Source organism: Canis lupus, chromosome 13, assembly GCF_011100685.1.
Source record: "Canis lupus familiaris isolate Mischka breed German Shepherd chromosome 13, alternate assembly UU_Cfam_GSD_1.0, whole genome shotgun sequence".
Lineage (NCBI taxonomy): Eukaryota > Metazoa > Chordata > Mammalia > Carnivora > Canidae > Canis > Canis lupus.
This window is the reverse complement of record NC_049234.1, coordinates 46,292,389-46,316,660: the sequence shown is the minus strand read 5'-3', so window position 1 is coordinate 46,316,660 and position 24,272 is coordinate 46,292,389. Positions and strand designations below refer to the sequence as shown.

Below are 24,272 nucleotides of genomic sequence, written 5' to 3'. Positions count from 1 at the left end.
GATGGTGTGATAGCCTTATTCTTCAGTTGGGTTCCTTTGAGCTTAATTTACCAGTGATCTGTAAACAGTGTTTCTGTCAATCTGCTCCACAGTTGAGCTGACTCTTTGCAATTATACATTAATTTAATGCATAATCCACAATTTCCATGAGTTTGTCTATAATTTTCAGTAATCTATAATCCAGTAGATGATTCTATTCCACTCGGTTCATGGATGAACCTCATATTACTCACTTTCCAAAAAACTTGAAACAGACCATATGAAGAATCAGGTGAATCTTTCTGTTTGATAGAAAATAATTTACTTTAAATTTAAAAAGTTAGCCCGGGGGTACCTGGGTGGCTCAGTCAGTTAAACAGCTGCCTCTCGATTTCAGCTCAAGTCATGATCTTAGGGTCTTGAGATGGAGCCCCACCTCTGGATCCACACTCAGCAGGGAGTCTGCTTGAGATTGTCTCTCTTCCTCTCCCTTTGTCCCTCATGCTCTCTCTCTCTCTCTCTCTTTCTCTCAAATAACTAAGTAAATCTTTAAGAAAAAAAAAAAAAAGATTATCTCGCCCTCTCCATCTGCCCCAGCCCCTCCTCCGTTGCTTGTGTACCCACTCTATTTCTCTCTCTCTCAAAAAAAAAAAAAAAAAAAAAAAGATTAAGCCTATTAGCTGAATTGTGTTTTAGAAGAATTGAAACATTGTGCATGGTATTGGAACTAGTGATGCCTTCTTCTTGGTTTTATGCCTTTTTTTTTTTTTTTTTACCTCAAAGACTAGTACAGAATGTCCACCACTTAGATATAATTGATAGGATTTCCCATGTTTTGAATGGCTCAACTAAGAGTTTAAGGAAAGAGGCTACATGAATGAGTGAGAAGCCATAACCTTCCAGGGTTTCTTCTTATTGGTTATTGACTAAAGCACACTCTGGTACATCTATCTCAGCTAGGGCTGCCATGCCGAGGGTAAGCATGGTGCGATATCCATACCTACTAGGTACCTGTGGCTCTTAACTCTTCTTGGTCATGAGCCCCTGTAACAGTCGGGAGGAAGTTATGGACATGCTCCTCAGAAAACAACACACTTGCTCCTTTCCATAAAGCTTGACATAGAATTCTGGGGAATTCACATGAGCTCCTGACTTCGCTCTATGCCTCTCCTCCCCTCACCACAGTTCACTGAACATGGAAGCTTTCTCTCACTATGCTTGACCACACTGATTTTTTTTCTAAAAAATTTTATTTATTTATTTATTTATTTATTTATTTATTTATTTATTTAAGAGAGAGAGCACAAGCAAGGAAGGGAAAGAGAGAGAAGCAGACTCCCCGCTAAGGAGGGAGCCTGACTTGGAGCCTCATCCCAGGACCCTGAGATCATAACCTGAGCAGAAGGCAGCCACTTAACTGACTAAGCCGCCCAGGTGCCCCTAACTTATTTTTTTTAATGACATGAGTCGAACATTTTCTGGAAACCAAGAATTAAATACTGGTCAGAGCATTTTTAGGAACAATAAGATATAGACATATTTGGTCTTGGTCCCCAGGTCCTGGCACACAGCTATTAGAACCCTTGGAATCTCCAGAGTGATAAGAGTGTCTTGTATGCTGATGGGATGACTGGTGGTTGGGGTCCCCTAACAGCCTCAGGATGGAGGGCTGATTGCCAGAAAGACAAGGGCATGTTTAGAGAGTTGGAGTTTTCAGCCCTACCCCCCAACCTCCAGCGAAGGGAGAGGAGCTGGAAGTTGGGTGAAGCACCAATGGCCAGTGATTTAATCAATGATGCCATGTAATGAAACCTCCATACAAACCCTTAACCGACAGGCTTGGAAGAGCTTCTGGGTTAGTGAACACATGAAGGTGCTGGAAAGGTAGAGTACCTCAAGGGGGCAGGGAAGCTCTGTGCTCCTTCCGCCTTATGTTGCACTATGCATTCCTCCCTTTGACTGTTCCTGAGTCTTCTTATCCCTTGTAATGAACCGGTAATAGCACTTTCCTGAGTTCCGTGAGCTGTCCTAGCAAATTGCTGAACCTGAGGAAGGGGTCACAGGAACCCTCCATTGGTAGCCGGTCTGTCAGGAGTGGCCATCTGGCACTTGCATCTGACGTGTGGAGTGGGAACAGCCTTGAGGACCCGAGTCCCTCAACTGCAAGGTCTCCACTAACACTTTATTTAGTGTCAGATTTGAACTGAATCTTTGGACCTCAGTGGGTGCCCTGAGAATCAGAGAATCGGCAGGTGTGGGGAAAAGATCTGCACATTCCATGTCAAAAGTGTTGTTGGTAAAGACGGTTCAGAATTTGCTCTCCCTTTGAGAGTTATTATATACAGTGTGCCAGGGACTCACATGCCACCTGGCTGTGTCTGCTGTGGCCGGGTTCCTGTAGGTGATCTTTAAAGTAGGTATACTTTAGATACATTCCACTGTACATTAAGCTTGTTTGGATCTACCTCTATTCCCTAAAAACAACTTCTCCCTATCAGAATCAACAAGCGTCTCCACATCTCACACCCATTAGGATCAATCAAGAAGATAATGACAAGCATTGTTGAGGATGCAGAAAAAATTGCAACCCTCTTCCACTGCTGGTAGGAGTGTCAAATGGTGCGGTCACTTCGGACAACAGCCTGGCGATTCCTCAAAGGGTCAAACACAGAGTTGCCAACTCTCTGGCAACAGTACTACTCCCAGATATATAGTCAAGAGAAATGAAAAATGTAGGTCTACACAAAACCTTATATAGATAGAAAACCAGCAGCGTTATTCGTGATAGCCAAAACGTGAAAATACCCAAATGCCCATCAACTGATGAACGCCTGTATAAAATGTGGTGTAGCCATATGGCGAATATTAGTCAGCAATAAAAAGAAATGAAGTAGTGATGTATACTGCAACCTGGATGCACCTTGAAGCCAGTGTACTAAGTAAAAGAAGCCAGTCCCCAAAAGATCATATATTCTGTGGGTCCATTTATATGAAATGTCCAAAAATGCTAAATCCATAGACACAGAACACAGATCAGTGGTGTCAGGGCCTGGGAACAGGGTAGTAAAGGGGCGTGATGGTTCCAAGAATGGACTTTCCTCTCTTGTATTGTGCTGATGGTGGTCGTACAACTATGTGAATACACTAAGAGCTACTGGATTGTACACTTTCATTTGTATGGTACATGAACCCCCCCCCCCCCAAAAAAAAACAGGCTCTGGATCCAGGCTGTTTGTATTTAAGTGCCTCTGGAAGGGGCACCTGGGTGGCTCAGGGGTTGAGCATCTGTCTTTGGCTCAGGTCGTGATCCCAGGGTCCCAAATCGAGTCCCACATTGGGCTCCCCGCAGGGAGCCTGCTTCTCCCTCTGCCTGTGTCTCTGCCTCTCTCTGTGTGGCTCTCATGGATAAATAAATAAAATCTAAATAAATACATAGATGTAGATAAATGCCTCTGGAAGTTCTGGTGTCCTGTGACAGGGATTTGGGTGCAGGTACTGTATTTGGAAAGCTATTAGAGGAAGCATGGTCAAGAAGTAGGAAAGTGAGCTGGGGAAGAAAGGAAGGAAAACCAATAAAGTTGCATTAATTAGTGAGATACCATTGGGGACAAGTAGGTCTCCATCCTTCTGGGACTGAGCAAAGGCTTTGGAGATGGCAATTCAGAATTGTCCCCCCAGGGAATGAGAAGCTGGGTTGTTCCTACGAATGCCAACCTCCTAGGACTTCCAGCCTGCCCCCACACAAAGGCAAAGCATGCTTCCACAACCAGAGGAAGCCCACAGACAAGAAGAGAGATAGAGACAGAGACAGAAACACAGAGACAAACAGAGAGACATGCAGAGTCAGAGTACGCAAGAACTGTTCCCCAGACCTACGGGTGGTGCGTCCAGGGTGACGAGGGGATGTGGGCAGAGCATTGACAGCACATGCTCACAGGGGTGTTACTTAACCACTCTGAACCTTGGTTCCTGCGTCCTTAAAGTGAGGGAAATAATAGCTCCTATCTCGTAAGGGTGCCGTGAGCATTAATGAGTTAATGTATCAGAGTATTAGAGACAGCCAAAAAAAAAAAAAAACAACTCATCTTGGATCTTGATTTTTTAAACTTCTGACTTCTCCATGATCATTTCTCTCCTGAATGGGCTTCTAACAAGATAGAGAATAAATCTGGCTATTATAAGTGTCAAAGAAAAATAGAATCGTTGCCGAGAATAGTCTTCTTATTAGGCCCTCTTTGTGTGTTATCAGCTCTGAAGGGCTGCCTTTTGAAATACACCATATGCTTTGTTGGCACATTAGGCAGATGCCCATCCCAGCAAGATCTGTTCCTGGAACAGCTCTATAACCTCCCAGTCTTGCTCTTCTATTTTATGGAAACTGCTGGTGGGATTCAAGCAAGAGAGGTTCATCACAGCACTGTCTGGGACTTTCCTTTTTGTCTCTCCCTATTTTCCCACAGCTCTGTTCTGAGGATAGTCAGACCCTAGCGAGCTTTCTTTCTGTGACGCTTCTACAGTGTGGGGCCTGAAGCCAGTGGCTGCCATCCCAGGCAATTCTGAGTTCTACTTCTGTCAAAGGCATTTACCTGTAGTACGTTTCCTTGCTCATAGATGATTAAGACAGCCCTGCTGGGGAACAGCCAGGGTAAAATAGGGTTAAAAAAAAAATCCAACTGTGTTACACGAAGCTCCAGCTGTCATGATTAAAACTTATTTTAAAGATTTGTTCACCCAAGAAAATATCTCTGGATTGTTTCAGGCTGTGACTCTTCAATTAAGCTGACATTTCACAAATCCAAAATTGCTGTGGATGAGCTCTTTGCCTCGCTTCGGGATATCGCTGGAGCTCGGAATCTCATGAAACAGTTTAAGTCTGTGTATGTTCCTGGAAACCATACCCACCAGGCAAGTACATATGTTTTAAAGTAACCATCTAATCTGTGTTGTAGTTTTAGGATTCAGAGACTGCAAAAAAAAAAGGTTTCCATTATGGCCTCTCTACAATGAGGGATTTGTTCTAGATGAACTCCAAGCCTCCTTCCAGTTGAGAGATCTGAGTTCGCCTGAGTCTGAAAGCCTCTTGATTCATTTGCACCACAGGCTTGATGCAGGGAGATGAGCACTGGACTGGGGGCCAGCCACTGCTCTGTAGCTGTCACATACTTATTCTACAATCTTAGGCAAGTCCTTTTGGGCCCTAGTTACTGTGGGTGCTGGTGAGGATCTGGCCTGTGATACCCAGGCTTCTAGATCTAAGCAGTCCCAAAACATTCTGAACAACTTGAACAAAATTACCGATAATACTGTGGCAAGAAAAAAAGAAGTATGTGACAGCAAAACCTTTCTTATTTGACATCCACCCCCACCCCCACACCCTCATACTTGCTAAGGGCAGTGGGGGAACTTTAGAAGAGTGTTTTGAACAGTGATTGGGAAGATAGTATGAGAATCCAAGATTAAAAGCTCAGTGATGGGGGAAGGGCCACAAAGACCCAAAGGGAAGCTTAAGGAATGAAGAAGAGCTGGAGTCATTGAAGCTGGGCCGTCCCTATTGGACAAGGATGGAGACAGAACTAAGGTTCCTGGTGGCCAAAGATGAGCGCTGAAGAAAAAACAGATGTTTCTGATGGGAAAGCTCATTAGTGGAGTGTGTGCAAGCATCTTCCCCTTCGTCTCCCCATGAAATCTAAGTAAAATCCACTCTATTTGCTACAACTGTTTGGGGAGCTGAGTGTGCTGTTAGTGGGACTCTGCCGTAGTGAGGGGTTCAGCTGCAGGAAGGATGCTGGTGCTTTAAGCTGGGCATGTAGACAGGAGCTAAGGCTATCTGCTACAGCTAGCAAAATCCAGACTCTTCCTCTCATATAGTCTTACAGTAGCCGATACTTGAAGAGCGCTCCCATATTCAGCTTGTCCTTTGATCCTCACAAGAAGTAAGCCAGGGAAGCATTATTACCAAGATTCAGGAAGGCCAGGTGACATGCCACAGACACGCAGGTGGCCAGGGCCAGATGCAGGGTTTGGGCTCCCAATACGAAACCTCCTCCCCGCCGTATCATGGATTTCATGGAGGCTCTAGAAATACTGGTTGATGGTCCTGATGGGCATCTGAAATCACCCACCAACATATGAAAGACCTTGGAAACTGGCTCTCAACTTAGTAACATAAATTCCCATCCTTTGCTCAATGACCTGAGAACACCACCACCACAAAATACAGACAAAATCACTCAGATCATTCATCGTATGTAGTTTGGTCACTGAAAAAGTCTCCAGTCTTAAGTACAGCGGTATGGACTAGGTCTAGGAGACACAGAACTGATGGTTTATGATGAGATTTAGACCAAGGAATGTCAAGAAGGAAGTGGCTGCTATAGTTGATAAAGTGCAAATAAACCACTAAGGTAATAAGCTTTTTTCAGTTTTGTGACCATTGTGACTAGTTTAGCCAGATTCACATAAACATGCATTAGCTATAAATCTCGGGCATGATAAGGACGATGATAAATTTCCTAGACTTTATCTCCCTGCTGCCAACACTGTCATTTTCTGGACCCCAGAACCCTGTTCTGCGGTTATAGCCTTGGGAACCCTGTTCTGCGGTTACTCCCTTACAGTGAGTCAATGCCATCAACCCATTCACTGAAAATCCTAAATGTCAGTGAGTGGGAGATAGGGGCGAGCTGGGGAGTATGTGTGTATCTTAAGGGGATTTAGTAAATGATGATACAGACACATGCTTTGAAATGCTGTGAGACCATTAAAATGAATGAGATGACTCCAAATGTGCTTAGCAGGACTGTATGTGAATCCTTGGCTCAGGCTCCGCTTCTTGGAGAACTCAAACCAAAACAGAGGTTTATGATCTGTTCAATGAAGAAAAAAAAAAAAAAAACAACCATGTAGATCATTCAAGTATTTTTCTATCCTCATTTAAAAAATAAAATAAAAACTATATGGTTATGTACATTTAGTAAGTCTTTAAAAATTAAGGAAAACTGTATAATGGTTACCCTGTGGGGGATGGGAAAGGTTGGAAGGACGAGGAGGAACTCTGACCTCCTGCTTTGTATTTATGTGGATAGAGAACGAGTTTTTGATGATATCATGGGTGATTTTTACCTGTCTGGGTTTTTTGATAATTTTTGAATTTAAAGTTTTTCAACCATAGACGTAAGCCCAGCGAGGACAGGAATTTTGATCTGGTCTGTTCATTGCCATATCCTCAGGTCTAGATTGGTATTTCCCATATAGTGAATGCTTAAGGAATATTTGTTGGGGCATCTTGAATGCAGTACATATATTTTCATCATATATTGGAGGATTTGGGGGGATGCAAAGTATGTATAATGAGAAAGAAATAAATATTGACATTAGAGTCAGAGTCCAGCTGTGTCTAGTTTTGAGGATGGGCCTTGACTGGGCAACTCTCTAGGTATTCTCCCAACTTGGTCCTCAGCCCTAAGCCTCCAGGAAAAATAAAATAAAAATTAAAAAAATAATAATAAAATAAAATAAAAATTTAAAAAGTGTGCTTTCTATCTAGCTCCATGCTATTTCTACAATGTCTAGTTGAGATGTTCTGGGATCCCTGGGATACCAAGGAAAGCACTAGCCCTGGTCTAGCTGCAGATTCCTATTCCAGCTCTGACCAGTGCTGTGAATTCCCAGGGCCCCTACCTGCCCCACTCCTCCTTCTAGCACCCCTCTCCTCTCTCACAGCCACTCCCATTACCCCTGCTAGCACCTGAGGCACCTCTTCTTCTAACTCCGTCCCTTCGCCCTAAAATTTAGGAAAGTATGTCAGCCACAGTCACAGGCCAGAGAGCAGATCACTCTCAGCATTTCAAGGAGAACATGATTTCATGCAAGAAATTAACTACATATAAAATCTCTGGAAGAGCTGGAGGAGTGGGATCTAGACTGCATGTCCAGAAATGACCCCAGAAGGGCACTACAGACCTGGCTCTCCAAGGGAACTGGTCCCACTGCTGGCTGCAGCCAGGAGAGTGGGCATGATGGGGATCACAAGGCTGCCACTGAAGCTTTCAACTTGCAGAACATTCCACCAAAGCTGGACGCAGCACCCATGTTTGTCACCATGGTGTATCTGTAGGGCCTAGCTCCGTGCTTGCCACCTAGCGGGTGGGTAGGTTGGTGGATGGATGGATGGATGGATGGATGGGTAGATGGACTGAAGGATTCTGGACTAGGAGTCTTATCCACAATGGCATTTCTTATGCTCTTAATTCTTAGTGAGACAGAGGTTAGCATGGAGGTTCACAGCCCAGCAGAGCAGCATTGAGTTCATAGGTCCATAGGCCCACCAACTCCGCGCCCTGAAGCAGGTTACTTCACCCCTCTGTGCCTAGTTCCTCGACTGAACCAAGGAGCTAATAATAGTAGTAGCGCCCTCATAAAGATGCTCAAATGATTGAATAAATGTGAAACTCTTAGGACAGGAGCTGGCGAAGACAGCACTGGGTAAGCATTAGCTGTAACAGTCGCAGTGACGACAAAATAGGCCTCTTTTTCGTCCTCTCTTGTAGCATTTCACCTTCTCCTTTGCTGGGAGATGGACCACATCGAAGGGGAATCATTCTCAAGCTGACTGTACTATTAGCTGCTGGGTACAGTAAGGTTTACAGCTGACGCCCGATGGTTTGGAAAGGTTGTGTTTGTTCCTAGACTCTAGTGAGTGGAAACCTAAGCCCCTGGTTTGGCCTGTGCAGCAAGTCTTCTTATGCTTTTGTTTCTTACTGCGAATGTTCCAGTATAACGGGAGGCTTCACCTCCTCCCCGAACGCCGAGGCGTTTGATGTGCAGCTTTCCCCGAGCCGCAGCATCAGGAGGATATTAGGCCGACGTCTCAGGGCGAAGAGCTTATGTGCCCTTTCAGACAAAATGCTGTCTGACTCTTGCATGACTTGCTTTGGCAGAAGTCTCAAAGCGCTGTGCCGTGCTGTGCTGGAGAGGACTGGCCACAGATGCGTACTGTCTCTTGTGCCTCTGGCAGGCTGAGCAAGAGCATTTAGAACCAGCGGTGCCCAGGGAGGCCCGACTCCTCTGGTGCCTGGTGAAATGTGGCTCTCCGAAGGGTCTGTAGGCCCAGGCCCTTCGTCAACAATCCCCAGCCCTGGCTGTTCCTTCCAAGTGCTAAGCTCTCTTCTTTTTCCTCCTCCTGATTCTATCTTCCTAACTCCAGACCTGCTAGTGCCCCTTTTTTAAAAGAAGCCAACTCAAGATGGGACTACAGTGGGGGCCAGGACACTTGGCTCTTTCCTGTAGTCCACTTCTAAATGCCTAGGCAAATTCCTGCCAATTAGTTCAAGGCTTTGGACTTTGGGATTTTTTTTTTGTTTTTTGTTTTTTGTTTTTGTTTTTGTTTTTGTTTTGTTGTTGTTGTTGTTGTTGTTTTATATTGAAGGCAAAGGGACTACACTCAAATTTTTACCAAGGAATCTGCTGGCTTGAAGGAAGGATGGATAGATGGATGGATAGATGGGTGAACAGAGAGGCAAATGAACCACTTTTTAATCTGCAGCTCAAACCATTTCCTTTAAGAAGATGAAAGGGGGAAAAAATCAGGGCTAGTATAGCAAAAAATAAAAATAAATAAGCCACGGAACAGTCAAAGCCATCAGCAGTTTTGAGCAGATGTTTTTTTCTGTACAGTCATGGATTGAGACAAAATGAATGCTCTCTCTACAAGTCTGGTTTTCCTGAGGACTTGGTTACTTAGAGTCAGTCTTGCAGAAAAGGGAGTAGCCTTTTCAGTAATCGGGCCGAGAGGGTCCGTGGCTGCCCAACACCAACCAACAAAGCCAAGGGCAGCGGCGCTGACTGATGAGATGTGGTTGTGGCAACAATTGAGATTTTCTTGGAAACTGATTATCCTGGGCCATCATGAAGGTGCGCCAAATTCAGGAAGATGTTGGAGTTAGACTAGTTTCTAGAAACTGTCGCTGACTTGCGTAGAATGTCAGAAACTGCTGCTGTACTCGATACCTCTGTTCAAGAGCTAGAATCAGGTCAATAAAAGAATCTTTTAGGCCTACCATCATCTCGTATCCACCACAAAAAGAGTAACCAGAGACATAGACACAAATATTCTGTTCTTCATAGTTTGATTAAATATGGTTATTTTTAAAAGCCTAGTTTGTTCTGGAAGGGATACTGGCCATTTAAAGGAAAAAGAGAGTTTCTGGTAAAAGATCAATCTCTTTTTGAACTTTTTCACATATAATACCAACCAGGGACCTCGTTAGGCTCTACCAAACCTTCAGGCTATCCTCATGAGACTGTCGTAAAGGGCCACATTATGATTTTCATGGTCCTACTCATTTTGCCTTTATAGACCCCTTCCTCCATTAAAAAAAATTAAAAATTATATTGTACAATTGCATTGGTACAGACAATATTATATATCAAAACATTATCTTTGACTTAAAAGTCCATTTTTTTTTCCTTCTGATCTTAAACTAATACATTTCCGCAGGCCCCTAAGAGTCTTGTGGGCTCTAGGCACTGTGCCTTCTGTGCCTAATGGATTAGTTGGCTGTGTGGTCAAAGCCCCCACTTGGCACCAGTCTGCCTGGGACAGGAACAGAGCTAGCCACGAGCAAGCAGCAGGCATTTTCTTTCTAGTCCTCGAGACCGCTCATGGAGTAGTCCATGCAGTTACCCTGGAGTTCCTTGACTTAGGTCCCAAGCTCAGAAGTGAGAGAACTAGACTCATTCGTGGGGGAGGGTTGGGGGTGGGAGTCTCCTGGCTTAAAAACTTCATATCCTATAGGAGCCAGTTTTTCTAGAACAATTCCACGGACGTAGCTTCCAGCGTTCCTCCAAGGGACATGCCCAGCTATGCAAGAGTCATTAAAGCCCAAAGCTCTGGCTTTCTGTCCAATATTTAAAGCTCTCTCCAGTCTAATGCAATTTACTTAAGCAGGGGTCATTTTTATCATAAGCCATCTTGCCTGGCTACAGTTTGACATTCTTCTCTTATCAGGTTTCCAGGGAAACAGAGCTGGAAAGTTAACCAAAGGTCAAATTCTTACGCAGAAGAAGGGAAAAGGGTCTAATAATCCTTTGCCTATAACATGCAACTTGCCACTTAAGGAAATAATCATATTAATGTTTCAATGCAGACTCTACGGTGTGGCTGTGGCAGAGACAATCCATATGTTCCCCAGACTCCCATTTTCCTTGTCCTCCTGGGCACAGTTAGACCACAATTTCCAGATGCCTTTTTGGGCAAGTGTAGGTTTGTGACTAACTCTGGCCAATGAACAATGGGTAGAAGTGGTACAGATCGCTTTCAGGCTGAGCCCATAAAATCTCTCTGGAAATCCTCCACGCTCTCCCCCTTTCATCATCTGCGGATGAGGTGCAAAAGCTTCCGTGTGGGATTCGAGTGCCCTAGATGGTGGAGCCACCGGATAGAAGGAGCCTGGGTACTGTATGGGGGTGCGGGCCAGAGACACCCCCCCTCCCATGGTCAACACACACCGGATGTGATGTAAGCGAGGAATAAATGACCAACAAGAAAAGGAAAGAACAAATTTGCTTGTGTTTTTAATTCCTCACCTCCCTACCCCCCAAAGGTGAACTGACAGAGAACATTTGATTAGGAAAATTAAATTACTCGCCCAACTCTCTTAATGTTGGAGTAAACCACAAGCTGATCCCCCCTCCATCCCTCCCTAACACATAAGGAAAACGTTACGCAGAGCACTAGGGGGGGACATGGGCCTCCCCGATCACCACCTTCTGCGCGATCCTTTGCTGAGAAGTGGGTGGCTTTTGGCTAAATGGGAAATTCCAGGACAGTCGGAGGGTTTCCAGCTAAGAAGCCATTGCTGAAGCAGTGCATTCCAATCAGATTTCAGGGACATGATTCAGGACACAAAGCGATCCAACCAAAGTGGCTGAGAGGAAGGAGCCAAGGGTTCTCATCATTAAAAACCCTAATTGGAAAAACTAAGAAATGTGTTTGCTAAGAAGTCGTGAGGCCAGTACTACTTTTATGCCTGAGAAAGCCTTTCCCAATCTGTGCTCTTGAAATGGACGATTATTTCGTTCTGCTGTGCTTTGTTGTTTTAGTAAAGAATTAGAGGTCTTCTTCTGTATATTGAAGTGGGAAAAACCTGTCGATGTCTCTTTAATAAAATATAAGGTTTAGTGTACTTTTGATTATAAGTAAAAATAGAAAATAACAGAAAAAAGTTCAGACTGGCTTTAACGAGAAAGATAATTTATTGGATGCTATGACTTCAAAGTCAAGAGAAGGGACGGCGTCCAGTGGTGAGGAGCCAGTGCCGGGGTGATGTGGTGGGAACAAGCCGGGAAGAGCATGTTCCCCATTGGGCTTCCTGCCTCCACTATATCCCTCTAGTGGCCCCTGTCAGCAGAGTCTACAAGGTCTGGTTGGCAAAGCATGTATGGTTTGCTGAGTCCCGGCCAGCATCGCAGAACTAAGTACAGGAGACAGGGTTTGGAGTTGAGACACGATAGCTTCATCACTATCACATCTCTATAGAAAATGATTTTTTCAAAATTGCTGTCCAGTGAAAAGATAATCAGACAGAGTGCAGCCAAGCAATCTAAGAAATGAGTATCACGGAGCTGGGTCAGGCAATTAATTAATGAAAGCATTGATGTTATTGTTCTGGATTATGTGATGTGTTTGTGATCTGTTGTTTTCCGTGTCGAAGTTGTAATTTCTTTTCCCGCTCTAAATAAATGTTACCTACCTACTTGAAAATAAAATAAAATAGAAAGGGAGACAGAACATGAAGACTCCTAACTCTGGGAAATGAACTAGGGGTGGTGGAAGGGGAGGAGGGCGGGCGGTGGGGGTGACTGGGTGACGGGCACTGAGGGGGCACTTGACGGGATGAGCACTGGGTGTTATTCTGTATGTTGGCAAATTGAACACCAATAAAAAATAAATTTATTATTAAAATAAATAAATAAATAAATAAAATAAAACAAAGTTCAAGGTATTTCCAAGTTGTTTGAGCTGGATCTTATCTTAGAGGTCTAGCTCTCTGTTTTACAAATAAAATTGTAGAAAACCTCAAAAAAATAAAATAAAAAAGATTTACAACCTTCTCCAGTGGCACAATGATGATAAAATCCCAAGAATGAAGGGATTAAGGGACTGGCCCTTCCAAATCTCTGATCACCCCCAAGGGGAACCCCAGCTTGGTGGGTATTTTGTGCTGGGTGCTTCGTTGCCCAGAGCTTAGCAGAAAGTGGAGCAGGGCAGGGGGCAAGATCCCCAGTCCCTCCACACTTCCTGCTTTCCCCTGCCCGCACCGCCCTGGGGAGGACAGTCCCACCACCCCCAGCCTACTGCTCCTTGCACAGGGCAGGTACTAAGTCTAGTATTTTAGCCAGATTATAGACTTTTCCTGTGTCTGAGCTCCTACCATCACCACGCTTCTCCCTTGCAGGAAGTACATCCTACAGCCAGCAACAAACCTTGTTGTGTTTTTTGTAGGTTGGGGGACATACTCTCTGTCCTCTCTCAATCACAACAGCCTCAGTGTAATTCTGTGGGGTTCTGCTCCACATTACTCTATATAACCGCATATAGGTTAATAAAATAAATAAGTGTAAGCTCCTGGAAGGAAGGCCTGGCCATTTATTTATTTCTTTTTAATTTATTTTTATTTTTATTTATTTTAAGTGGGCCCCATGGGTAGCCAGCGTGCAGCCCATCACAGGGCATGAACTCATGACCCTGAGATCAAGACCTGAGCTGAGATCGAGAGTTAGATGCTCTAGCCACCCAGGCACCCCAAATTTCCTTATCTTCCCTTTGCACTTTGTATCAGTTAGAATTTCGTTCAGTTGCCACGTGTAACAAAGATCTGAAAAATAATGGCTTACACTTAGGAGGGTTTGTGCTGGCATGTGAAGTAGGTGGCTTTATAGTCCGTCTGTGTTGTGGTTCTGCAGCCCCACCAGCCATCGCCAGCCTGCCTTGCATCCAGTGCTCTGCTCCAGCCTCGCTAAGGAATGACCCTGTTTCCCATGGTGGCTGCTGGCACCTTGGGCCCCACTTCCATGTTCTAAGCAGTGGAACAGAGAAAGAAAAAGAGTAAACTCTTCCCTTTTGAAAAAGGAGATTTTTCAAGCTCTTTTGCTTATATCTCATTGTCCAGAACCTAGTTATGTGGCTGTACCCAGCTGCAAGGAAAGCTGGAGAGTGCAGACTTGTAGCCAGCGGGTAATGTGCCTCCCTAAAAAAAATAGATTCTATTACTAAGCAAGAAGTCGATGGATATTTGACAACAATGCTGGTAAGGTAGCAGACTATTGGCCAAAGGACTTCTCTTTGGGGAGCAGTTTAAAGGGATTAAAGTTTAAATTGAGGGTAAATGTCCAGAAAGGCTGAAATGATAGAGGGGCTCTCAAGACCGCTTACTCGGAGAAGATGATGTGCAAAAGTCAGAGGCCATTCCGCGACCTCGGTTTTCTTTAATGCCAAAAATATTTATTGGATTATTTTAGGATTCCAGAAGTACACCTGTGAACTGTAGAAAATTTGGAAAAAAAAAAAATAATGCCCCCGAGTCCCAGAACCTAGAGGTAGCCCTAATTAATGTTCTGCTGTGCTTTATTTTCAGTCTCATCCATGCATAAAAATTTAATTTTTAACAATTGTTTAAAAAAAAAAAAAAGATCATTCTTGCTGTTTGCAGTGGTGTTTTAACTGTTTTAGGCAAAGCGATATATTGAAGTCTTCCTCCCGCCGTGGTCCCTTGTCCTGCCCTCCAGTCCACGATCACTGCTCACGGCCGTCTCTGTAAACACATCACAATTTCTCTTTGGTACAGTCCAGCAGATACAGACCTCCAAATCCCCGGTGACACATGTTACACGAATGCCAGCCCAGCACACACACTGTTCCTCACCTTGCTTTTTCCGCCCACACTTTATTCCGCACCCTGCTTTTTGCCAGTTCCTGTGGTGGGATCCCAGTTATTAAACTGCTCCTACCGATGGGCCCTTGAGTTGTTTCCAGTCTTCTGCTATGACAAACACTAAAGGGCCTTTTATAGGTCTCATCTGCATAGGTTAACATATTTACAGGACAGATTCCTAGAGGTGGAATTGCCAGGCCAAATGCACTTGTCATTGTGATAGGCCTGCCACATTGCTCGCCACGCTGATTGCAACAATTTGCACTCCCACCAGCAATATATGTGAGGGTCTGTTTCCCCCACGGACTCGTCAAAAGTGCATGCTTTCAAACCTCTCCATTTTTGCCTATATGATAAATTTTAAAAATCTATCTTAGTATAGCTTTAGCATGGGGAAGGTTGAGTCATAGTATTTGCCTTTTTTTTTTTTTTTAAATTTCTGTCTTTTGAAGATTTACCTGGGAGATCTCTGGGGATGCAGTAGTCGGTTGGTCTAATAAACAAGAGGGCTGCACCTCTCAGCTGAACAGTTGCTGTTTCTCCCTGCATCTTATCCCTCATAAAGGCACATTCTAGCTAAACAATTTTTGGGGGGAGGGTGTTGAGGGTTATTTTGTCTTGTTTTTTTTTAAGATTTTATTTGAGAGAAAGGTAGAGAGCACAAGCAGGGGGAGGGACAGAGGGAGAGGAAGAAGCAGACTCCCGTCCCAAGCAGGGAGCCTGATGCAGGGCTGGATCCCAGGGCCCCGGGATCAGGACCTGAGCCGAAGGCAGATGCTTAACTGACTAAGCCACCCACTAAGCCACCAACGCACCCTTAATTGTGTTTTTCTACAGTTTTATTTTTAAGCAATCTCTAGGTGCCACATGGGGCCCGAACCTACAACCCCAAGATCAAGAGTCACCTATTCTTCCGACCAAGCCAGCCAGGCACCCTCTAAATAATTGTTTGTTATTTTGATGGTTTATATCCTGCTTTATTTCTAAAATATTTTAAATAAGCAAGTTGGAATAAAGGGGAAATAAGAGTTAAAAAAAAAAAAATGACTGTAAGGAAAGCCAGATGAAGTCAGTTCACCCCATAGCCTCAACACTAGCTAGAGGCAGGTCACAGATTCAGCCAATGCAAAGAGGCAAAGAGTTGAAAACGTCTGGGCAGGACTCTTGGGACCTGGCTTTTGTGAGGCTGTGATAATCCTCAGAGGGTGTGGAGAGGAGACGTCCCTCCTTCTTTCAGCATTCGGGTTCCAAACTCGGGTGCCCCATGGGACCAGAGAGCAGAGACAGCAACGGGACTGGGAGGAGGGGTGAGTCAGCTGATGGGGAGGGAGGAAGAGCTTGGTAGGAAGGAGAACAAGGCACGAGGAGTGGGGACCATGCGCAGGAAGTACACTGGTCAGGAACAGCTGCCTCCAAATATTATCTAAACATGCATAGATGTAGCACCATTTATCAAACCGTAGGAGCTGTACCGAATCCACATCAGCTTAATTCTACTGAAATTCTTATGGTACCATGTGGCCTGCTTTTTCTAAGCCCTGACCTTGGTCAGATTCCTGTTTGGCATCTTGGCTTTGTTTTCTGGCCAAGTCATACTTGGAGTTGAGCTCTATAGAGGAAGAAGGGATTGCTTTGGGCTTGGATCGTGACAATACATCCTACGAAAACATTCCAGTTCCTAGCAGAGGGGAGCATAATTCTAAGAATGTTGAGGAAAACTGGAGACCATCTTCATGTCTGTGTCAAAAGACGATACTTTGCTTTCCAGTTTTCTTCATCTATAAAATCGTCATCTTAAACCCAGATTTTAAAAAGTGGTCCCACCAAAAAAAAAAAAAAAAAAGTAGTCCCACTAGGATTATAGCCCCGGTAAGAGACATTTGCTTACAGAAGGGGGTAAAAACAAAAAAATAGCGTTAGGGCATTAGGGTGAGATTTACTCAAAAAAAAAAAAAAAAACCAATGTTGTTATAGTTGGCTTTTCATACACACAGAATCATAGCCACTGCTCAGTGTCAAAATAAACTTGTTTGGCTTCATTGGGTGCAGATAAAGCTATCGTCTCTCCAGACAAAGCAAACAAACCCTTTTACTCACAGCACAATATTTTGTCTTTCCAGGCATCCTATAAGCCATTGTTGAAGCAGGTTGTGGAAGAAATATTTAATCCTGAGAGGCCAGATCCAGTGGATATTGAACACATGTCTTCAGGCCTCACTGATCTCCTTAAAACTGGATTTAGCATGTTTATGAAGGTAAAGTAACCATGAAGAGGTAATCCTGATTGTAATGCTCTCTTTGCTGGGCATGAAAATGCTGGCACCCCGTTCACCTTGGTGAGGATCCTATAAGATAACATCGGTGTTTTGGGTCGTCTGAAATCAGGTGCAATCTATATTTAACTTTGGTTCTAAGCAGCCTGACCTTCCAGACTTATATGACTTCCTTTGACCTAAGCATCATGGTCTTTTTTTTTTTTCAATCAATATATTAGGACATAAGCAAGCCCCCTGGGATAGCACTACTGCAAACTCTTCTCCAGACCCACATTCTGGCTTCATCCACATACTATTCACAGGTCTTTTTTTTTTTTTTTTAAACTTTTATTTATTTATGATAGTGACACAGAGAGAGAGAGAGAGAGGCAGAGACACAGGCAGAGGGAGAAGCAGGCTCCATGCACCGGAAGCCCAACGTGGGATTCGATCCTGGATCCCCAGGATCGCACCCTGGGCCAAAGGGAGGCGCCAAACCGCTGCGCCACCCAGGGATCCCACTATTCACAGGTCTTAATGATGGTCTGTTGCTCTTCATTCTAGAACTTCTGTAGAATAATGAATAACTCTGCTTAGTCATATGACTAACATCACCCCCAGGTCCCTTTGGAAATGACTTTTGTTTTAGCCCGGCGGGCTCCCAGGTGACATGTGCTAGACTTTCCCCTGGCTGCTATCAAGGGTAGGTCAAAATGATGGAACAGCCTTTGCCTTGGGGATGAAAGGACGAAAAGTACACAAATGAGATCTATTTTTAACTCACTATAAAGTTTCTAAATTTAAAGGGATCTAAACAAGATTATGGACTGGCCTCCCAGTCTATGCCAGGATTTCAGTTGTAATAACTCTTGGAAATAACAGAATGTTTTGCCTACTTCAAAGCGTCTTTGAAATCATGAATTAATCTACATAGAAGATCTGGCCTTTCAGAGTTCGGTAAATGCATATGCCAGGAAAACTGGTCCCCTGGAAAAGCCAGAGGACAGAAGGCAGACAATCAAACTCGAGACAAAGCAGTAAACCGGCTTGGGTGGGGGGGAGGGGGGCGGGTCTCCTTCCTGCTGTCTCTGGTTAGCAAGTCAAGTGGCTGCTGGATGTTCCCCTTCCTTTTTTTTTTTTTTTTGGTAAATAATGTATTACAGATCAGCTTCTTAAAAGCGTGTGGGGGCTCCTGTGTTGAATGGAAGCCTGAGGTGTCTGGGAGCCCTTCATGGTGGCTACATTGTATAGAAACTTCCAGGCTAGACATGGTCTCCAAAGCCTTCTCCACTTGAACACCCTCTTCCTTCCTTCCCAGGCTTGGGCTTCGCCCTAGGGTGCGACTATAATAACAAGTGTGGACTTTCAGGCCCTGGCCAGCGAGGCCTGGGGTAGCCCAACAGGCCACACGTGCTTCCCCGCTCAGGCTGCTGCCTTCACCGTCAGCCAGGGGCCCGGTGAAGGCTCAGGCCTGCACTCCACTCACTGCACACGCTCCCAGGTGCAGAGAGGCACAGTCCAGGCAAGGTGAGGCCTCCGACCCGCTCCTGTCCAACCGTGTGCCACAGACACTGCTGTTTCCTAGCAAAAAAGGATCCAATGACCAAATATGTCCAGGAAACACTGGATGAAGCAACCAATGAAATTGCTTCCTTCCAAGGGGACAGTCCCCTTAACAGGCCGATGGACTTTGCAGGTGTCCAGCCAATGTGGAGCCTCCCCTGTCGGAACCCACCAGCCTGCGTTTTCCGGTACTGTTTTGTGAATCGTGACATGTCACATTTTTAAATTAATCCTTTTACACTCTGCAGAGTGTTTTCTGCAGCTCTTTCCCTGATCAGAAGCTTCGCTTCGCTGTCCTTAGGAGGGTTTTGCCCAGGATGGTGTTTGGAGCCATCCTGGGCTGCTGTGTGTCTCTGCCTTCATATCCCTGGAGTTAGAGCTTGTGAAGTAATGCCCTGGCCCCTTGAGGCAGATCTCCAAAGGAGGTTTCCAAGTAATGCATTTCAGGAAAAGGGGGGAATTTGTGTCTTCCCGGCAGCTGTCAGAATCCATCCCTCAGCCCCCAGCTGCCAGGCATCTTCTCTCAATTGCCAGAGGATGTCATCTGCCTGCAGGGGGTGGGAAGTGTCTCCGTGGGCTGGCCACAGAGCCCTCCCCACCCCAGCACCCCAGCGGAGAGTCGTTTCGGTCTCTAGCTACCTGGGCTTCCGTGGCTGGCTCTTCCTACCACACCATAGAACTTGTAAAGGAGCATTACCTCTGGCTCATGTGTTCAGGGCTTGAACAAAATAAATGGATAAATGTAAAGAGGAACAGTCAGTCGGGCTTCGAGGGATAACTGCGAGTTCCCAAGGAGCGATGTCTTTGAGCTGGAGGGAAGCCACCAGGAGAGCGTGTCTTCTATTCTTCTTTAAGGCCCATGGAGAGAAGAGGATGCAAGACACGTATCCGAGATTCTCTGCACCAAACCAAAGCTCTGTGAGAGGGAAGTCGAGGCCACTGGATTTTGCCTTTAGTAAGTGGGAACGTCACTTGCATCCTACTACTGCTTGTTATCATCTCGTTCCCACGTTGCGCTAATGGGCTTTCCTCTATAAAGACTGTCCAGAGAAGCCTTCCTTCCCCACCTGTTCTGGTTATCTCTTGCTGCGTAACAAGCCATCCCAAAACACTGACCTGACATACCGTCGATCACTGATTTTGTTTATGACTCTGCACTCTGTGCAGATCACGACAGGAAAGGATTCGCTTTCAAGGTGGCGCACTGACCATCAGCCAGCCGGTGGCCCAGCCTGGCCTGTGAGCTAAGGGACACAGTTCCTCTCCATCGGCCTGAGCTTCCTCCCAGCACGGCGGCTGCATTCAGGGGCGAGCGTCCTAGGAGGAGCCAGATGGAAGCCTCAGAGGTCATGCAGCATGCTCTCCACGGTGCTCTGTTGAAGCAGTCACATACCCACTCGGGTTTGAAGAGAGACGACTTGCTCTCTTCCTCTTGGAAAGGGAGCAAGTGCAGGAGGAGCAGAAATGTTTGTCGTGGCCACTCTTGGGAAACACAGTCTGCGCTCACTCGGCCTGAACCACGTACCTGGCTGTGCAGCCTGACAGGGCGGTGTGTGGCTAATTCTAAGAGTTTTCCCCCCAGTCTAGGGGACAGAAAATTCACTCATGCTCCTGACCTGGTTTCAAAACAAACCTCCCAGAAAGCCTTCAGTAATGAGAGACCTGCCTGTCTGCCATAATTTTTTTTTTTTTTTTTTTTTTTAGCAATATAATCTCAAAACCAACCAACCAAACAAAAACAAAACAAAGCCTTCCTGCGTGATGAGACACTGCAGGACTTTGCTCTGGCAGGCTCAGTGTGCCAGGCCCTGGAAGGTGGAGCAGACAGGCTGGGGAGAAAAGTGAGTGAGGCCACAAGACGGTTCCGGGACAGTGTTTCCATCAGCTACATGCACTCCTCACGTGGAGGATAGACTTGTGTTTAGCCACAAGCAACTGTGGGCTTCAAAGGGCAGTGCCCTTCTCGGGGGTTGGGGGTGGCTCTTGAACTGGAGAGAAACAGCTTTGGAAGAACCTGACATTCTTCAAAGAACCAAGCATTTCTCCAAGAGGCTTCTTTCTGCACAGAGCACCTTGATCTCCTTACAGGAAAGCGTGATAGTGATCTCATAAATAAATCGAAACATACCTTACCCCTTCTCGCTTCAACGTTAATTTAATTTAGAACTAGCATGTCTAATGGGCAGCACTTTTAAAATGCATCTCTGGAATGTGTGGTTTGGGTTTCGGTCTCCTGAAAATAATATATTTTATATCTACTCCATGTGTTTGGCCCCCTGCTTGTTTTGACTAAAGGACATGATTTGTCAAGATGTTTTCTCTGCTGGAATTGGCGTGAGGAGGGTGGGTTTTATCTAATGAAATTGCGTGAGGCCCTTTCACCTCCTTTTATACGTATTTTTTAAGAAGGTTTTGGTTTGTTCCTGTCCATTTCCTATGTGGCCATGCTTAATTGGGGAAAAATAAAAGATTTGTGCAAAAGACTCAAAGAAGACCAGGCTCTTGCCTCTGGACCCTTCTCTGAATTGATACGAGAGCTCCCTCACCTTGGGTGCATGAGGGGAGATGAAGCCGCTGCTCGGCAGGCCCTGAGAAGCTGGTAGTGAGAGGGGAACAGAATCGAAACTCTTTCAGTTTGCGGTAAAGGTGCCAACCAAGTGCACGACGTTATGATCTATTGTGGACCATTTATGGTGAAGACCAAGGAGGGTCTCGGGGACCTCGGGACAGCAGTATGGCGGGCAGCAAGGATTGGGACTGAGAGCTGGGAAGCCATCAGGAAACCCAGCAGTTCTTTGGGACTTGCTCTGGCCTGCACAAGATGCGCACAACAGCGGCCAGCGTAGAGCAGGTGCTCTGTAAGCGGCAGTTGAATGAGTGGCTGGGTAGTGATGCCACAGCCTTCGGTTCTTTGCCCGAACCTCATCTATCTTAGGTCAAGTCTTGACTCCCATGGAAGTGTCTCGAATTGGCCCAACCTAGGTCAGCGGCCCTGCCCCGAGCCAGTCAACTGTGGCTGAGGGGCAGGATCACATGCCCCCACATCACCGTTGGGAGCCCACCCCACAACCGTGAGTGTAAAGGAGGCCATTCACGTGCAGGTTGGACAGACAGACACAGGCATGCCTACAGCCAGGGGTGAAGGAAGCCATGGCGATGAAGGCAAAAACAACGAGCCTCAGGCAATATTTGCTGTCAGGTCCTTGGACTGTAGTAAGAGTGAGACGTGCCTGCGGATCATCTAATCCAGCTCTTCATCGTTTACGTAAGAAAACAAGCCAGAGAGGTGACTGGTTGGCCCAGGTCCCTTATACGTAATGGCATTTCTGACGAGAAGAAAGCATGTCAGCATTTGGTGTCTCTTGAGTAAATCAGCGCACGTCCTGGGATTCCTGTTTGCGACACTCTTGGAAAACACAATCTGCGCTCGGCCTGACTATGCCTTTGGCCGTCCAGGCCGACGGGGCAGGGCAGCGATGCCACAGCCACTGTTTCTATTTTCTTCTCCCTATAACTGTGCTTCATCCCGTGAGGTAAGGCTTGATGCGTGTCTAACCCCAGCTGAATACTACCCGTAAGGTCTAGTGAGGTGGATTGTCACGGCAGGATTCATTAAGCAAAGAAACTTGGTTCGGCAGCCTACGGACCTTGTCTGCCTGCGCGGGGCCGCTGAGGGCCTCTTCTGTGCGCTTGCCACGGTGGTGGGCAGGGAAGACCCAGAGACCAACGAGGTGCCCCACCTGCCACGGCTGAGCTCACCTTGTGTGGCACGCAGCTAGCTAGGGAGACGGACAGGAACACGGAGGACCGTGGGCAGGAGCCAGAAGCCGTGTGCCAGGCCAGACGGAAGGGCACGGAGGAGGGGGAGCCAGGCCGTGAGCCGGAGAGAGCTCCCAGGAGAGCGCAGTGCCGGCGGGGCAGCAGGACTTAGCAACGGGGGACCCAGGCCTGGTCCCCCGAAGGAGTTACAGGTAGTTCCCAAAGGCTGGGGCCGAGGACAAACGTAGGGAATGGAAGCATAGGAGGACAAAGAGAGAAGCAAAAGCCAGATGAGGCCGGGCTGGACGTGGAAACCTTGACCAAAACGCCGAGGTGCCCTTGAATGGTTGTTAGGAATGTATAACCGGTTTGTATGTTAGGGAGGTGGCCCTGAGAGTGGCGCGTGGGGGGGCAGCATGGCCAGAGCGGCACCAGGCCGGTGCGGTGAGGAGATCCAGAGCTCAAGCAGGGCCCAGACGCAGTGCTGGCAGGTCCCACAGGACCGGCGGTTGCTTGGATGTGGACACCAATGAGAGGACACCGTCTGGGGTCATTCGCCTGGCGTGGGGTGACTGGGTGACCGGCGTCAACATTCTCTCGGACTGAGAAGCAGGAATGGAGAGTGAGATCACTGACTGGAGAGCTTAGCTCTGCAGCTCGGCACGGCCTGGGGGCCAGCGGCGCCATCTGGGGCAGTGGCACAAGGGAGCCGAGGGCCACGGGCAGCGGCTGGGCCACCGTCTGGAGCTCAGGAGCAGAGCAGGGCCCAGAGCCCGAGCCGTCGGGGACCCGGCGTGGGGCAGGTCAAGCAAGCCGAGCCCTCCCAGGAGAGTCCAGGGACACAGGAGAGATGCTGAGGAGGCTCTGACGCCGGAGGGGGATGTTTCCAGAAAGAGGAAGCCCTGCACCGCAGCCGATGGGGCAGGGAGGTGGAGCGGAACACAGAGCGGCGCGGGCGATTCCGTGAGGGGTCCCCCAGGGGCCTGCTAACTGCCCGGAGCTGCTAGAGAAAGAGGAGCCCGGCCAGAGGAGATGACAGCCGGCTGCGGTGGACGGGCCTGGATGTCGGGCTGGGCCCTCCAGGTAACCGACTGGGGGACTTGGGACCAGAGGCCCCTCGGCGCGCCCCGTCCCCATCTGCGGACCGAGCTGAGAGCGTCGCCTACTTGCAGAGTCGCCCTGATGCTCCCTCCTCGGGTCATGCCCGCCCCAGCCCCTGCTGCCTGTCCCCCGCGCGCTCCCTTACCTGTGTGCTCGGGGACTTTGTCATTCTCCGTGACCGTGACCGAGAGAAGCGCCACCCCAGCAGGGGGTGTCGTCCGTCCGCTGCGGCGTCCCCGACACCACTGAGGCCCAGAGCCGGCCGCCCTCAGCCGCTGCTCACTTACGTATCGTGGACGGATGAATGACTGAGTAAGAAGCGCCACGCTGGACACGCGCTGTTTGGTGGCAGTGGCCGTGCTCCTAGTTTCTTTCGGGAGAAAAGCCGTCGCGGGGCCACCTTCAGAGTCGGTACAGCTGTTCCCAGGGCCGAGGGCGCATTGAGGCCTGAGCTCCTGTTGCGCTGTCTCCGTTCTCCAGGGCTGGAGGATGGGGGCCCGGCCCTGCCTGTGCTGGGGACACAGCGCAGGAGTCACACGTGCAGCGGGATTCCCGGGACTCCTGGACGGGGCCAGAGGACACCGTGTCCGTCCGAACCAGTCAGGACATCAGGGAGCCTCGGGGCGCCCACGGCTGCACAGAAGGTTCCCACAGCCTGAGCTTCAGAGGCTGGGCTGGGCGG

The 24,272-nt window shown here is 47.2% G+C and overlaps 1 protein-coding gene across 5 annotated transcripts in view; it reads left to right on the top strand.

Moving 5' to 3' along the window:
• SCFD2 (sec1 family domain containing 2) overlaps positions 1–24,272 on the top strand; it is a 413,820-nt gene that overhangs the window by 373,980 nt on the left and 15,568 nt on the right. For 4 of the 5 annotated variants that reach the window (XR_005369014.1, XR_005369016.1, XR_005369015.1 and 1 more), the window contains exons 6-7: positions 4,739–4,884; positions 17,033–17,167. Coding sequence is in view for 2 of the 5 variants with exons in the window: in XM_038556084.1 (XP_038412012.1) it covers positions 4,739–4,884; positions 17,033–17,167 (281 nt within the window). In the remaining 3 variants the exon portion in view is untranslated. Of the gene's footprint in view, positions 1–4,738; positions 4,885–17,032; positions 17,168–19,585; positions 19,766–24,272 lie in introns of those variants that run through there. The other variant, XM_038556085.1, reaches the window with a different exon arrangement.